General features: G+C 41.5%; 1 protein-coding gene across 1 annotated transcript in view; it reads right to left on the bottom strand.

Moving 5' to 3' along the window:
* Positions 1-17,189, bottom strand: part of MALRD1 (MAM and LDL receptor class A domain containing 1) — a 407,814-nt gene that overhangs the window by 39,126 nt on the left and 351,499 nt on the right. The window contains exon 32 of the mRNA XM_008268638.5: positions 12,198-12,264. Coding sequence (XP_008266860.4) covers positions 12,198-12,264 — 67 coding nt within the window. The remainder of the gene's footprint in view (positions 1-12,197; positions 12,265-17,189) is intronic.

Below are 17,189 nucleotides of genomic sequence, written 5' to 3'. Positions count from 1 at the left end.
GGGAACATCTAAGGGGAACATCTAAGGGGAACACCTGTGCAGCCCCCAGAGAGCCGGCCGGCGGTGTGCCGCTCCCCTGCGGAAGTGGGGAATGTGGCCAGGGGGAACTGCCCTTCCACGGAGGTGGAAGGGATAGTAGCCAACCCGGGAAGGACCAGCAGCAAACCTGGGGAGGGCCGAGCAGACGAAAGAACAGCGCAGGGTCCTGTGTCGTTCCTCCACGAAGAGGGGGAGCGACATGATGGTGCCGTGACTCGGATAGGAAACCTAACTCGGATAGGAAACTTAGGACAGATTAGGAAACTTAGGAGGGAAGAAACGGGAAGAACTGGGAAAATATCGGAGAGAGAGACTAGCAAATAGCCTAGGGAAAAGCCGGACGAAAAAGGTGCTGGAAGAAGCTATTGAAAGCCTAGGCATAGACTCAGATACGGACTACGGGGGGAAGCTGGGAGAAATCTCTAAGGTCGAAAGCGAAAGTGAAAGCTAGAACAAACAGACTCGGATGCGGACTGTGGGGAGAGGCCAGGAGAAATGAGGGAGGAGTATTGTTGGAAGAAAGCTTGGGGAAACATACCAGGTAGAGAAAAATGTTAGGGAAATTAAAGCCGCGGGGGGCAGGCCGAGGCGGAAATGAAAGCCACCTTGGGATTCTCAAGTTAGCCTGGGAATAGGGGGCGAAAAGTTGAAACCAGAAGCAGAAACGTAAGCCAGATTGGGATCCATCTGATTAGCCCGGGGAGCAAAGGACGGGAAGCCAAACCGTGGGGCGGAGACGTAAGCTGGGTTGAATTCGCCAGGCTAGCCCGGGGAACTTAGATTGAATGCTAATGGCGGAGACGCAAGCTACGCTGTGTTACTCGCGGAAGCCACCGCGTGCAGAGAGAGCACAGGGCGTGAATAGATAGGGAACGCGGGGCTGGCGCGAGGCCGTGGTGCAGACGCGAAGGGGCGTGGAGACCGCGGAGTGTGCGCGCAAAGCCTAGCCGCGCAGATGAGAGAGACGCGGGCTGAAGCGGCTCAGCCGGAAAGCCGCCGAGAAACAGCCTCGGGGCGGGCACCGGGAGGCCGCAGGGATAAGAGAAACAGAAGTTTAGAAGTAAAATGAGAGGAATAGGAATGCTGGAAGATAGAAGCAAAATGGGGGAAATAGGAATGCCCGGAGATAGAGAAATAGAGAAATAGAAAGGCCTCCCCTCAACATGGCAATGAGAAAGCTTGGATTCGGTCTGCCTGATTAAGTGAGGCGATGAGCACCTGCGGGCGGCTAGCAGCTTATGCGCCGCAGGTCACCGAAGACAGGCACGAATTAACATCAGTAAGGCTTCCCCACAATACAACAATTAGAAGGCTTGGATTCAGTCTGCCTGATTAAGGCGGTAAGCACCAGCAAGCAGCTCGACCAGAGTATGAGCTGCAGGTCACCAAAGATAGGCACGTACCAACACTAATAAGTCTCCCCCACAATACGGCAATGAGAAAGCTTGGATTCGGTCTGCCTGATTAAGGCGGTAAGCACCAGCAGGCGGCTCGACCAAAGTATGAGCCGCAGGTCACCGAACACAGGCACGCATCAGCGCCTAAAAACCTCCTCACAACATGGCGAAGAGAGGACCCGGATTTGGTTTGCCTGATTGATAGGACTTGTAAGAACCTGTGGCAACTCTAGCAAGTAGAGCAGAGTGTGTGCCGCGGGACACCGAAGACAGGCGCGTATCAACGCCAAAAATAAAAAGAAAGGGGGATCTGTGGGGAGCAAACCGGACTAGACTGAGTTACTGGAATTAAGACTTATTCTATGCATCTGCTCTCCCACAATATGGCGCTGGGAGAGAAGTAAACAGCTTCCGCACAGCTGCCTCCAGTTCAACCAATAAACTGTAGGACTTGCTCCTGATTGGAGAGCAGCATACTCGGCGTGTGGGCAGCCGAGTTAGGATTGGCGGAAGAGGACTATAAAGGAGGAGAGAGACGGCATGCACGAGGAACATCTAAGGGGAACATCTAAGGGGAACATCTAAGGGGAACACCTGTGCAGCCCCCAGAGAGCCGGCCGGCGGTGTGCCGCTCCCCTGCGGAAGTGGGGAATGTGGCCAGGGGGAACTGCCCTTCCACGGAGGTGGAAGGGATAGTAGCCAACCCGGGAAGGACCAGCAGCAAACCCGGGGAGGGCCGAGCAGACGAAAGAACAGCGCAGGGTCCTGTGTCGTTTCTCCACGAAGAGGGGGAGCGACAGGAGGGACGTTATGGGGGGAAAGCCATTGTAATCCATAAGCTGTACTTTGGAAATTTATATTCATTAAGTAAAAGTTAAAAAAAAGAAAGTGAAAAAAAAAGAAAAGTATAAAAAGGATGAAAGGAATAACAAATGCTCATTGGAATAAAAGTACACACTGTGTTGTGACAAGCAGCTGAATGCAAATAAAGTATAGTTCTAGACTTTCTTGATGCCTTTGATTCAAATCTGTACTCATAGAATCATGAACTGTCTAGTCAAATTTTCAAAGAGCAGGGGCTGGCACTGTGACACAGTGGGTAAAGCCATGGCAGCAGTGCATCCCATATGCACCAGTTCCTGTTCTGCTTGTTTCACTTCTCATCCATCTCTCTGCTAATCCGCCTGGGAAAGCAGAGGAAGATGGCCAAGTACTTGGGCCCCTGCACCCACATGCTGCCCGAAGCAGCTCCTGGCTCCTGACTTCAGATTGGCTCAGCTCCAGCCATTGCAGCCATTTGGGGAGTGCAACAGCTGATGGAAGATTTTCTCTCTCTCGCTATCTCTCTCTCTCTCTTTCTCTCTATCTCTCTAACTCTGTCTTTCAAATAAATAACTAAATCTTTTTAAAAAAATCTTCAAAGAGCCAATGTACAAAAAGAATTGAGACTTAAGAGCAGAGGTCCTGGCTAACTGACCTAGGTTTGAATTGGACTCTCCCACTTTCTTGCCTTTATTTCATTAAGTCTTAACTTTTATTGCCAAATTAAATGTACTTTCATCTGCCCTGTAAGTTCAAGTTAAGGTCACCCACATATCAAACACTTAAGTGGGGCCTGACTTATAATTTATCAGTAATAATACTCTTTTGGTTATTTTTAATATTCAAGTAAAATGAAGTAAATCTATAGAATACTTCCAGTGACTATGGCTACATTTTTTCCTTTTCCTTTAGCTTGTCTCAGGTCACACTTTTCCTACACCTTGTCTAAGAGACTCCTTAGCTGCTCCCACAGTCTCACTGTACTCCATTGTATGGATATATTATAGTTTGTTTGGCTACTTTCCTGTGTGCAGGCAGTTGGCTCTTTCCAATGCTTTTAAATTATAAAAATGCTGGAGAGAGTAGCCTTGTGGACACGTACTGTCATAATGTTAGAGCTGTACTAACACAAGAAATTCTATAATTAGAAATTGTTAGGTCAGAAAGTAAATGAATATGTAGTTTTGTTAGGAGTTGCCAAATTCACATCTGAAAGAATTGTATCAATTTACTTTTCCACTAGCAAAACGCCTATGACACTTAACCAGAAAAAATATTCCTCATCTAAGAGGTGGGAAATGGCATCTTAGTGCAATTTAAATTTGTTTTTTTCTTATGAATTTGAATCTTTTTTCATGTTTAAGTATCATGACAGTTAATTTTATGTATTATCTGTACTATGGAATGCCTATACAGTTGATAAAATGTATTTTCTGTGTGTCTTAGGGTGTTTCTAGAAGATATTAGTATTTGAGCCAGCCAATTAAGTAAAAGTGATCTATCCTCGCCACTGTTGAGTGGGTATCATCCAACCCACTGAGAGCCTGCATAGAACAGAAAGGTGGAAAAAGAGCAAACTTGCCCTCTCTCCTTGAGGTGGGACTTCCATCTTCTGTCCTTAGACAGCAGAGCTCTTGGTTCCCTGGCCTTTGAACTATGGGAAGTACCCCCTACCCCAACCATGTGCACCTGCCCCACCCAGTTTCCTTTCTTCAGCCTTCAGCTTTGGTCAGGAAGTCACATCATTGGCTCCTCTGGTTCTGTCCTTCAAACTTGGGTTGAATTCCAATACTAAATCTCCTCTTCATAGTCATATATATCTTACTGATTCTGTTTGGAGGATCTAATTCAGGCATCATTTTATATGTTTACAAATTAATCTTTTGTATTTTTTCTATCATGTTTGCATTGTCTCTGCATTTTACATAGTTCTTTCTGTATTAGAGATATCTGTCCTTTTTCTGATACATGTGAGAAAAGTATATTCCATCAGGTTTCCTGCTATTCATTTTTTCATTTTTTAATATTGCTTACTATTTTTTTTCTTTTGTTTGATGAGAAAAAAATTTTAAATAAAATTTTATGGAGCTGGTATTGTGGTGTAACAGGTAAAGCTGCTGCCTGTAATGCCGTTATCCCATATGGGTGCCAGTTTGAGTCCTAGCTGCTCTTCTTCAGATCCAGCTCCCTGCTAATGTGCCTGGGAGAGCAACAGAAGGTTGCCCAAGTACTTGGGACCCTGAACCCATGTGGAAAATCCAATGAAGTTTCTGGCTCCTGGCTTTGGCCTGGCCATTGCAGCCATTTGGGGAGTAAACCAGCAGATGAGAGATCAATCTCTTTCTCCCTTCTTCCTCCTTCCCTCCCTCTCTCTTCGATCTTTTAAGTAAATAACATCTTATAAAAACACTAGTTTTATATCCTCCAAGCTTATTTACTAAATTGTTTCTATTGCTTGAGTTTTAATCACTGCTCCTTTAGGGTTTTCCAGCTGTGCTTTCATCTTAACTTCTAATTATCATGATTTTGGGGTGGGGAGAACAGGGTCAAATTGTATGGTGACTGCTTCCAGTATAATATGATCTATCAGTTAAGACAGCCTTGTCTTAATGGAAGTGCCTTTGAGATTCTCCATTACGGAAGATGCTGCATTTAAGAATGAAGAGGGGGCCAGCGCTGGGGTTTAGCAGATTAAGCTTCCTTGTAGTGCCAGCATCTCATATGGGTGCCAGTTTGAGTCCTGGCTGCTCTACTTCCAATCCAACTCCCTGCTAATGGCCTGGGAAATCAGTGGAGAGTGGCCAATGTGCAGGGTTCCTGCACCCATGTGGGAGACCCAGAGGAATCTCCTGGATCCTGGCTTCAAAATGGCCCATCTCCAGCTTGTTGTGGCCATTTGGGAAGTGAACCAGCAGATAGAAGATCGCTCTCTCTCTCCCTCTCTGTCTGTAACTGTGTCTCAAATAAATAAATAATTTTTTTTCAAAAAATAGTGTATCACAATAATAAGCAAACATGCATTAATTCATATTTTCATTATTGCTTTTTTTAAAAAAATCAAGAATGGGGACAATCACATTTCTTTGCTTTAAAATGTCTAATCCCAATTAAATCCTTTATTCTTGTATGCTATTTGGTTTTCTTCTCTGGAGACAATGAGGATTGTTTTTATATCGTTGTCTAATACTTTTACTAGGAAATGTGCTGTGGTAGCTGATTTTGTGCTAAATTTTACAGACCATGGTCAACTCTTTAAATACGTAGATTCAGGTATTCTTTCATTTCTGAAAATGTTTCCTTGGTCTGTAGTTTTAAATAATGGTTTTGTTCCATTGTTTTGTTTCTCTCTTCAGGGACTCTAATTTATTCATATTCCTTATCTTCTACTTACAATTATGTTCTCACTGACTCTTCATCTCAGGTCCATGGGAAATTGTAATTTAATCTTTATATCTTATTTATTTCATTACCTGAGTTCAGTAAACTCAACTGATTCAATTCTTGTGTTCAATGGCATCTCAATATTTTGGCAGTTTTTGAACTTAAGTTTTAAAATTCTCAATTAAGTTTTGTGTGTGTATTTTTAAATATCCTCAAATGCTTTTTTTTTTTTTTAAGGCAAAGTGGAGAGTGAGAGAGAGAGAGAGACAGAGAGACAGAGAGAAAGGTCTTCCTTTGCCGTTGGTTCACCCTCCAATGGCCGCCGCGGCTGGCGCACCACGCTGATCCGAAGGCAGGAGCCAGGTGCTTCTCCTGGTCTCCCATGGGGTGCAGGGCCCAAGTACTTGGGCCATCCTCCACTGCACTCCCTGACCACAGCAGAGAGCTGGCCTGGAAGAGGGGCAACCGGACAGAATCTGGCACCCTGACCGGGACTAGAACCGAATGTGCCAGCGCCACTAGGCGGAAGATTAGCCTAGTGAGCTGTGGCGCCGGCCTCAAATGCTTTCTAAAAAAAGACCAATGTTTAGTTCAGCTTGGAATTGGAGTTGGTGTTCTTGCATTTTCTTCTTTGGTTTAGGTTTCTTTTTTAATGCTTGGTGCTGGCAGGGGTTGGGGAGGAATTCATACATTGAATTTTATTTTCTACAGTGGTTTTGTATACATAGAATTCATACTTGTCTCTTCATTTTGTGGGTAGGGTTGAGAATTTGAGGCAGTTCTCAAGATTCCTAGTTTAAGAGCACCCTCTTCTGTCATTATAGCAAAGCTGACTTTCTTTCAGTGAACAAATCCTACAGACTGCAGTCATTTCTTTTTAGTACAATGAACATGTTATATGTTCACAAATCATTCTTCTGGTGCATACACAGAAAGTCCTCAATAGTTCTTTTTTGATTAGTAATTGAGGTTATGGTGAGGTCATGTGTTCATATCTCAATACAGTTAAGAACATAATTAACATACTGACTATGCTTTTCCTTGAAATTTCAGAACTCTCCACGTTCATTCATTCTTTAGTCTGCACATTATTCAGACAGCTTTCAGAATGCCAGGCATGTATTAAGTGAGAAGTCATTGAAAAAATAACTTTTATTTCCTCAAAAACAAAAGTGATTCACTCTCACATACTACAAGGTGAGGCAAGTGCAAAATGAGGAATTACCATTTTTATTGTCTTTTCAATTTCAGGTGAGGTTGCTGCTTAGGATGCCCCTGTCCCGTGTTGGAGAACCTGGTTTGAATCTCATCTGCTCTGGCTTCTCTGCACTAGGCTCCTGCTGATGTGCTGAGAGGCAACAAATGATGCCCAGATGTTTGGGTTCCTTGCCACCCACATGGGAGACCTGGATGGAATTTCCAGTTCCTGGCTTTGGCTTGGCCCATACAGACAGTTGGAGACTAAATCACTAGATGGAAGATCTCTCTCCTACTCTGCCTTTCAAATAAATAACTCTTAAAAAATACTAAAGTATGTCTTTAATAAAAGAGTTTACTAGAAATGGTATTTAAACTTTCTAACAGGTCATTATGGTCTTCTGTCATCACTTCATTGTTGATTTTCTGTTTTTTCAGAACACAGATAAATAGGGTGAGCCAAAACTTGTAGACTTTTATGAAAGTTTCCTTTTTAGTCAAATATATATTATCATTGTACACACTGGATAAAGGAAAATAATATTCTTTTTTGTTATGAACAAAATAATGTGAGGCGTAAAATGATGTAAATGAATAGATATATATTTATATACTTATGTGTTACTATGTATTCTAATTTCATGCTTTTCCTTTTTGTCTCCTTTACCCATACTAACTTAATAAATTTCTTTCTTTTAACATCTTTCATGCTTTCCATATTAATTTGGAATTTGGAATTTGTACTGTATTACTCAGTCTATTTTCTAGCAGATACATTGATAAATGAAACTAACATAATAATGTAACACCCTCTTTTTGGCTTACAGTTTGCTTCTTTGGCCCTCAAACCTGTCAAGCTGTGGGTGCTTCTCCACGGATGGAAAACCATGGTTCACCTGGTAGTTTCTATGCTTATACATGTTATGAACTCCTAGCAACTCAATGATATTCTTTTTAAATCACTTGGATCTTTCTTTAGCTCCAAACCCAAGGGGAAATCTAAAGACTTTAATAATAATTTCCCACAGATATTCATGAAATTCTTAGATTCACAAAGGGCCAGAATGAGAGTGACCTGGTCTTCTCTTTTTGGTTCTACTATCTTCAGGGGACAAGGACAATGAATTCCCATGTTTTGGAACAGGATACATAAAGCCATCACCTTTCCAGAGGACCCCTACCTGTACTCTAAAATTTGTATTCTAAGTCTTCATTTAAACTTAAGTTGAAAAGAAAAATCTATATGTGAAAAATGAAAGGGTAACTAATTTGAACTTATAATTAATTTTTAAAAAGATGTATTTATCTGGAAATCAGAGTTACAGAGGGAGAGGGAGAGACAGAGAGAGAAAGAGAGATCTTTCATCCGCTGGTTCCCTCCCCAGGTGGTTGCAATGGCTGGGGCTGGGCCAGGCCAAAGCCAGGAGACAGGAGCTTCCTCCAGGTCTCCCATGTGAGTAGCAGGGGCCCAAGCACTTCGACCATCTTCTGCTGCCCTTCCCAGGCCATTAGCAGGGGCTGGATCAGAAAGGGAGCAGCATGAACTGGTGCCCATATAGAATGCCAGCTTCACAGATGGAAGATTTAGCCACTATGCCACAACACTCTCCCCTATAATTAATTTTTTAAAATGTTTGCAAGGGAGGGAAGGAAGATGCATTAACACAAAGCTAAATTGGAGCAGAGTATTCAGGACTTGAATTGGTATTCAGATATGGGATATGGGCATCTCAATCAGTGGCTTAACCCTCTGTGCTACAACACCCTCCCCTGGATATTAATTTAACTTTAATTTACATGGCTACATGGTATCTTGTTAGGAGTTGTTAGATTTAAAATAATAAATTGGCCAAGGGTAAATGAAAGGATGAATATTTTAAGATTATTTGTGGAAGAAAATAAGGAATTAAATGACAAATAATAGGACATTGGTGGTGTTAAAATATGAATGCATACATTGCATATTGTATGCATTACCAAACAACAATATCATAATACTAATGACTAAAATTCCTATAATATCTTCTAAAATGTTTTTCATGTATTAACTCCTTTAACCTCATAACTACCCCATGAGAAAGGTGCTCTTATTTTCTCTATTTTACTGAGGAAGCAGCTAAAACACGGGAAGATTAAGGAGTACTCAGTACTACATTGACAGTAAAAGACTAATCTAGATTCAAGTATACCAACATAGAAGAATAACCATGATGTTTCACAGGAAAAAGTGCAAAGCAATATCTAAAATCACATTTCTGTAAAAAAAAGAAAGATAAAAACATGCTTATGTGTGTGTGTGAGAAAGGAAGATTATATATTTATATGGATATATTTATTATAACATAGTAGGACTTGGGTATACAGTAGTATGTATACAGTAGTATATATTCTCAAAAATTTATTTTGATACACATATATTTCTTTTGCAGGTCACAATTCTAAAGAAATAATTTAAATGAAAAGACTGCCATATTAGAATATGCAAAAGTTTCACGAGTTATTTTTTCATTTCTACATTGTGGATAGCATTAAGTATTTGTTTATATTGATGGTCATTGTAGTGATTTTGCTGTTTTAAAAGAATTATTTGCTTTCAGAAATAACATATCAGAATACTTGATTGACTTTCCGCATAGTGAATTCCTTTCTGCATTCATCTCCATTGTTTTTCCTCCTTTCTTCTTTAAAATTGCCTTTATTTTAATAACACTTACTTATGAGTTGTGTGTAAAAAACCAACCATGTATTCAAAGTGTGAAGATCAAATCAGATTCGTATTTCCCTCTCTTTAAGCATTAAGTTCTTGATTATTAATAATTGTAAATATTTATGAGACACAGTGAACATTTAGATACATGTCTACAGTTTGTAATGAGCAAATTATAGCAGTTAATATTATCCTATTATCTTATTAAATCCTATTATCTGATTAAATCCTATTATCTGATTACATCCATCCTTTTCTGAATCCTCTGTTTCACCTTTTCCTGTATCTTTGAGTTTTCCAATCTTAGAGAAATAAATTTAGTTCTTTTACATCTGAATTTCAAGTGCTAAAGTTTATTTCCTTGCACAAGGATGGTGCCAAGTAGCAAAGCTCCTTGCTTGCTCAGCTGACACTAAAATCTCAGTTTCTTTCCTAACTACCAAGGTTGAAAAGGACAAAAAAAATTTTTTTTGACAGGCAGAGTGGACAGTGAGAGAGAGAGAGACAGAGAGAAAGGTCTTCCTTTTGCCGTTGGTTCACCCTCCAATGGCCGCCACGGCCGGCGCACTGCGGCCGGAGCATTGCACTGATCCAAAGGCAGGAGCCAGGTGCTTTTCCTGATCTCCCATGGGGTGCAGGGCCCAAGCACTTGGGCCATCCTCCACTGCACTCCCGGACCATAGCAGAGAGCTGGCCTGGAAGAGGGGCAACCGGGACAGAATCCGGCGCCCCGCCCAGGACTAGAACCCGGTGTGCCAGCGCCACAAGGCAGAGGATTAGCTTAGTGAGCCACGACACCGGCAATATGTGTTTTTAAAAGCAAAGTTGGAGGAGAGAGATGACCTTAGAGCTAAAACACAAACATGATGGTTCATCTAACAAAACAACCTGGAGATCGCATGACCACTTGCTTTCCAAGTCTCTGATGATTTCACCCGGTGTGTTAAGATTTGGCTCTTATGAAAACCTATTATAATTGATTATTTTTGGTCTTTATCTTTTTAGTGGTCACTCTGTTGTTCTGGTACTATGTTAGAGTTCACTTGGAAGGAGGCTGATGCTTTGCTATAGCAGGTTAAGTTGCTGTTTGCAATGCTCCCATCACATATAGGATTGAAGCACCTGTTTGAGCCACAGTACCGGCCGAAAAGGACAAAATTTAGAGCTCCCTATTGTACAGTTGACTTGAATTAACATTATATACACAGCTGACATTCAATAATATAATTTATGCCATCATTCTCAATTTCAAAAAATTTTAGAAACTAATATTATACATCCTGCATTCCTGTCTATTATTAGTTTTTGATAAGTTAAAATTTATGAAAATGGATATGAGGAAAAGTACAATTTTGTTGAGATGTAAAATCAATTGCATAATGAATTCAGGAGACAAACACTCTGAGAAACTCTTTAGTAATCTGATTTCAACATGAAAGCAATGGCTAAATAAATCTCATAACATTTTTGGTTTTTTTTTAACTAGTAGAAGTTTTTGTTTTTCATTTTTTAGGAATAAACTGCTTTCCTAATACATATGCTTACTTAGAATGGTATAATTATAAAAACAATTATTATTATTAATTTTTTATTTATTTTTTGCCAAGCAGAGTTAGACAGTATGAGAGAGAGACAGAGAGAGAGGTCTTCCTTCCATTGGCTCACCCCCCAAATGGCTGCTATGGCTGGTGTGTTGCGCTGATACGAAGCCAGGAGCCAGGTGCTTCCTCCTGGTCTCCCATGCGGGTGCAGGGCTCAAGCACTTGGGCCATCCTCCACTGCCTTCCTGGGCCACAGCAGAGAGCTGGACTGGAAGAGGAGCAACCGGGATAGAATCTGGCGCCCCAACCGGAACTGGAACCCGGGATGCCAGCGCCGCAGGCGGAGGATTATCCTAGTGAGCCACGGTGCCAGCCATAAAAACAATTATTAATCACTTTTTTGATACTTATGTGGGTTTTGTTAGGACTTGATTATCAAACTTCAGTTTTCCAATAAACCACAATATATTCATTGGTCTGCTAGATTAAAAGCAAATATAGTGGAATATGTACCATTTCCATTGAGGTTTATGCAACTTTTTTGAACAATTCCCTAAATGGTGAAAGAATAAACTGAAGCAATCTTTGATATGCAATATAAATAATTCCTCAAAGAAATTACAAGGCCTGTTCTTGTTTATTCTTGCTTTGAGTATGCAAATACATTCCTTACCTGTACTTTAACTTTACTCATAAACATTCATTCAATAAACCAAAAATGGTCTTACTTATGAACTAATTTTAACTGTTAGAACAGAAAAATATGGAATTTAACATTAACAGAGATAAAAGAAATACAGACTAAATTCATCTGAAATAGAATAGCCATATTAGAAAATCTTTTTAAATTTGATATGTACTGAGAACAACTAACGATGAATATTATAACCACATATTCCACATAATATAAAATGTTGAAGAACATGGAAAATCATATTAGGTTGTATTTTTTCTGAAATATACTTTTTATTTCTCTTATTCGGAAAGATAAACACACCTACTGCCATTATCACTTTTTTTAACTTTAATAACCACATACTGATTGGTGTTCTATTATAATAACCTCTAGAAAAGTAAGTAAGCCAGAAAAGAAAGACAGACCATGCTCCTTACCGACACGTGGGACCATTTTTCTCCACCACACAAGCTCCGCCATTTCTGCAGTAATTTGCTGGACACTCTGAAAAGCAGCATCACAGAGCAGTGAGTCGTAAATGTGAGGAGGAGGAGGACACACTCCTGTAGCCACTGCATTACGTCCAATCTCTGGGAGCAAATGCTTTCCCAGCTACTAAAAGGGAAAGGATTCTCCTCGGTTGCTTTTCTGTTCCTCCAGCATGTGCTCAAAGGCCCCTGCTGCCGTGGTTCCTGCCCTCACATGCCCCAGTGGGTCACAGGAGGAGGCTTTCTTCTCTGCTGGATTAGGTACAATCTGCCTCCTGAGGACGTGTATGCAGGACACATTTGTGGTTACACTGTTTTTGTTGTTGTTTACAGAAACATTTATTTAGCTCCACACCATAGTCACCATATCACAGTAGATGCCTGCTTGGCGTGGGTGGCCTTGTCTTGTTGATAAAATCGCTCATGCTTGCATGTCTCCTACCTCTGCGGCAGACAGCAGCATGGCTGGCTCATCCCCTCCTTGCCCTGCCCTGCTACTTTACTGCTCTGTCATTCCCTAGTTCTAGTTTAGCATAAACATTTATTTTCAAAAGTGGCTTGCTAAAAGGCAGCTAAATGTCCTCCCACAGCTACCACTGTGGAAGTGGTTAGCACTTTCCCCTTCTCCTAGAGCATTCACTCACACTGCTTCTTTGATCCTCACAACACAACCCTGATGCCCTAAGGGCCTGCCAATTTCCCCATTCATTTAAGGCTCAAGTTTCTCCTTCTGGGTTTTTAAACACCAGATTCTTGAAGGACACCATTCCTCCTTTGATGGGCTCCAATACTTGATAGAAACCTTCACTGCCTTCAATTTTTAACTTGAAAAATTTATCCTGAGCACCTATTAAACCTCTGGCACTTGGTGAGAAGCTGGATATGTAACAATAATACAAGCGCTTAAAACAGCTGGTAAGGCTGCAGGCACTAGATCCAGACTGTCTGAGTTGGAATCTCAGCTTCACTTATTAGTTGTGTAATACTGGGTAAGATACTTAATCTCTCTGTGCCTTGGGCTCCTCTCTATAAAACAGACAACCAATCTCACGGAATTGTTGAGAATGTGAGAATAATACTAAGCTCAAAGTAGGTGTTGAATAAATGTTGACTCCAAAAAGATATTTTCCTCTCTTCCAATGGCCTGCTAAGCTCATAGAGGATGCAAAAAAAAGTACACAGGGCATAAACATACTGTATGAAAAATAACCTGCTAGAATGGATGCACCACAGGTGATGAGAGCGTCAAGAAGAGCACATTAGTCAAATTTGCAAAGGAAATGCTTTCTATAAAAGAAGCAGTAGCCTTTTATTTAGGTAGTAATGTGTTTGTTTACAGGTAAACATAAACAGCCCAAAGCCTGAAAAGGCTTGGTACATTGGAGGGAGTGAAGGAAGTCCCCCATGGATGTTGATAACATCAAGAGGAGCTAAGAGAAAGTCAGAAATACACGAGGCCCAGAGCATTAAAGACTAAGTGAGGCTGAGATTTTTAAGAAGGGGAGTGGATGTGGCCGACACTGTGGCACAGAGGGTAAAGCCTCCACCTGAAGTGCCGGCATCCCATATGGGCACCAGTGTGAGTCCTGGCTGCTCCACTTCCAATCCAGTTCTCTGCTATGGCCTGGGAAAGCAGTAGATGATGGTCCAAGTCCTTGGGCCCCTACACCTACATCGGATTGGCGCAGCTTCGGCCATTGTGGCCAATTGGGGAGTGAACTGGTGGATGGAAGACCTCTCTCTCTCTCTCTCTCTCTCTCTCTTTTTCTGCAACTCTTTCAAATAAATAAATAAATCTTTTTTTTTTAAAGGGGAGGGGAGTGGCATGCCTCATGCTAGGAAGAATTTTGACTGCAATATATAAAGTTAACAGAAAAGCCAAAAGCCAAGAATAAAATTTGGTGATTCCATTAAGGGTTCTTCATAATAATCTGGGAATAAATGATGGTTGCATGAATGAAAGGAGCAGGGCTGGGGCAGCAGGTTGAAAGTTGTAGGAACTTAAGAGAAGTAAATGCCAGATTTGTGACATCTTGGTGAGCATATGGGAGTCAAGGATGATGTTCACATTTCTGAAGGGTCCACTGGCTAATTGGTGACTTCATTCATTGAGTAGAGGGATTTATTGGAAAGGAAGTTTTTTAAAAAAATGTTTATTTGTTTAAATTTACTTGAAAGGTAGAGTGATAAGAGACAGCATGTGCACATTAGACAGTGAGAAAGCGCACACTTCCATTTGCTGGTTCATTCCTCAAATGCCAGGGGCTAGGCTTTGAAAGCCAGGAGCCTAGAATTCCATCTGGGTATCCCATTTGGGTGGCAGAGTCTCAAGCTCTTGAGCCATCTTCTGCTTCCTTCTAGGATACATTAACAGGAAGCTGGGTAGGAAACAGAGGAGTTAGAGCTCAAACTGGCACTCCAATATGGGGATGTGGGCACCCCAAGTGGTAGCTTAACCTGGCGTGCCATGATACTGGCTCTGGGGGAGGAAAATTCTTAAAGGCAAAGATGATTCCCTTTTTTTAAGTCCCTGAAGGACATCCAAGTTGAAGTGTCCAGTCAGCAATGGAATTTGCATGTCTGAACCCCAGAAGAATTATGAAGTAAAAAGGTAAATTCAAGGGTTTTCTTCAGATTCCTACTTCTGTATTCCAGACATTATAACTTTTTAGGTTTGTTTCTGAAATTATTTTGAGATCATTGTTTTAGGTGAAATAAGATCTGCATTGTTTTATATGGGATTTGAGCATGCCCCCTAGGGGTCCACCTATTGAAATTGAATCCCTCTTGTGAGGAATTAGAAAGGTGGAAACTGTGGCCCACACCATGGCATAGCGGGAAAAGCCACTGTCTGCAGTTCCAGTATCCCATATGAGCGCTGGTTCAAGTCCCAGCTGCTCCACTTCCTATCCAGCTCTCTGCTGTGGCCTAGGAAAGCAGTAGAAGATGGCCCAAGTCCTTGGGACCCTGCACCCTTATGGGAGACCAGGAAGAAGCTGCTGGCTTCAGATTGGTGCGGCTCTGGCCATTGCGACAAATTGGGGAGTAAAGCAGTGGATGGAAGACTCTATCTTGCTCTCACTCTCGCTCTTGCTCTTGCTCTCGCTCTGCCTCCCCTTCTCTCTCTGTATAACTCTGACTTTCAGATAAATACATAAATCTTAAAAAAATGAAATTTGGAAACTTAATGCCACCACAGTTCAGAGGTGATATCTTTGGAAGATGACTAGGATTAGACAAAATTGTCAGAGTAGATGAACCATAATTGAATACTGGCAGCTTTATAAGAGGAGGGAGAGAGACCAGAAGACACACACATATGCTCCATGTCTCTTTCACATGGTTCCCTATACTGCTTTGTGACCCTGCCATCAAGAAGACTATCAGCAGATGTAGGCCCTTGAATTCCCAAGCCTCAGGAATTTTGTTACAGTAAAACGAGATGGATTAAAACAAGGTCACACAGATATAGTTCCCACATTTACAGGAGCGGATCAACCTTTACTTGGCCAGAGACAGGATGATGGTCATAGAGGACAGTGGGAAAGTAAAGAGGAGAAACATAAGCGTTAGGCAGCAGTAGCAGTGTGCACTGAGGACAACCACTGCAGGGAAGTGGGGGCTTGAGAGAGGAAACTGTCAAGCCAGCCACTGGACATGAGTAGAGAGATGGCAGGAGCATCAGCAATCAGGAAAGTAGGCAAGGAGGGAAGTTGTAGTTTGAGACAAAAACTGAAATGTGCTATGTGTGTGGTATCATTTTTCTTTTCAAAACATTTTGGTTTTCCTTCCCCTTTGACTTCCCTTACCTCTCCTTATTTAATGGATCACAGCCAGGGAGTGGGGTCCTGAAGCAGAGAGCAAAGGGCTTTATCTGTCAGGTGTAAGGGGTGTGCTCAGCTGAACAGCTCAGAGACAAAAACTTCCTTAACAAGAAACGTGCTGATTTGATGAAAAATAGCCCAGCAATATGGCAGCACACCAGCAGATGTAAATCTTGCTAGATAAACCATTTCATGATTATTTTAAGTACAATATTAGTTTTCTTCAAGTAAGGGTTCTGTCTGATACTGTGGGACATCAGAACCCATACAGTCCACCACAGATGTACACTTTCTCTGAACTCATTCATATTTAGTTGATTATAGAGACTCACACATATACGTTTATTTTCCTTGGAACCACTCAGTGAATCTTGTTTTCTTGCAATGCACAGTGGAGTGCTGTAGAAAAAATTTGAATGCTCACTGTAATAAGGAGTCATCCTAGTGTTCTGGAGAACCAAAGATTTGTGGATTGTCTCTGTGAGTTCTTTGTAAGTTTCTGCCATAGACCCAATTTCTTTACCCATAAAATATAAATACACAGTTTGAAGTATCTTCATCCATAATTTACTCAAAGCACATGAAATGGGAAGGGTACGGTGATGAGTAGTCAGGAAGAGGCTGAGTATTTCTAGTAGGTAAGTAGATAGTTTCCCAGATAGACACTAGGCATCCATGAAAGTGATACTGGAACTAGCACAGAAACCCTCATTTTTAGCTACAGTAAGATCTCTCCAGCTTGTCTCTGTTGCTTGGTTACTGTGACTTTCTGCCTGAAGGCCAACACAGCTCAGAGTTGACCAGCTAGAAGTATCATTCTGGGCAGAATTCACATTTACTCCCATTCTAGTCTGTCCCTGTGGATAAGCAGGAACACACACACACACACACACACACACACACACACAAGCTTTCAGGCTTAGAAATAAGTAACTTGCAACTAGGTACCTATTTTTTTCCCTCTTTAATAAAGAGACCAGCAAGTGATGGCTGTTATGTGGTCCTTCACCATGAAGACTGATAAGCACTTGAGTTTTAATATAGCTTCTGTGATATCTAGCTCAGTCATTTATGAGTTGTGTGACTTTGGGCTGGGGTCTTCCAGGTTAAGTTCTTC

This window comes from Oryctolagus cuniculus, chromosome 13, assembly GCF_051225735.1.
Source record: "Oryctolagus cuniculus isolate XC-2025 breed Fujian yellow rabbit chromosome 13, ASM5122573v1, whole genome shotgun sequence".
Lineage (NCBI taxonomy): Eukaryota > Metazoa > Chordata > Mammalia > Lagomorpha > Leporidae > Oryctolagus > Oryctolagus cuniculus.
This window is presented reverse-complemented; position numbering and strand designations above follow the sequence as displayed.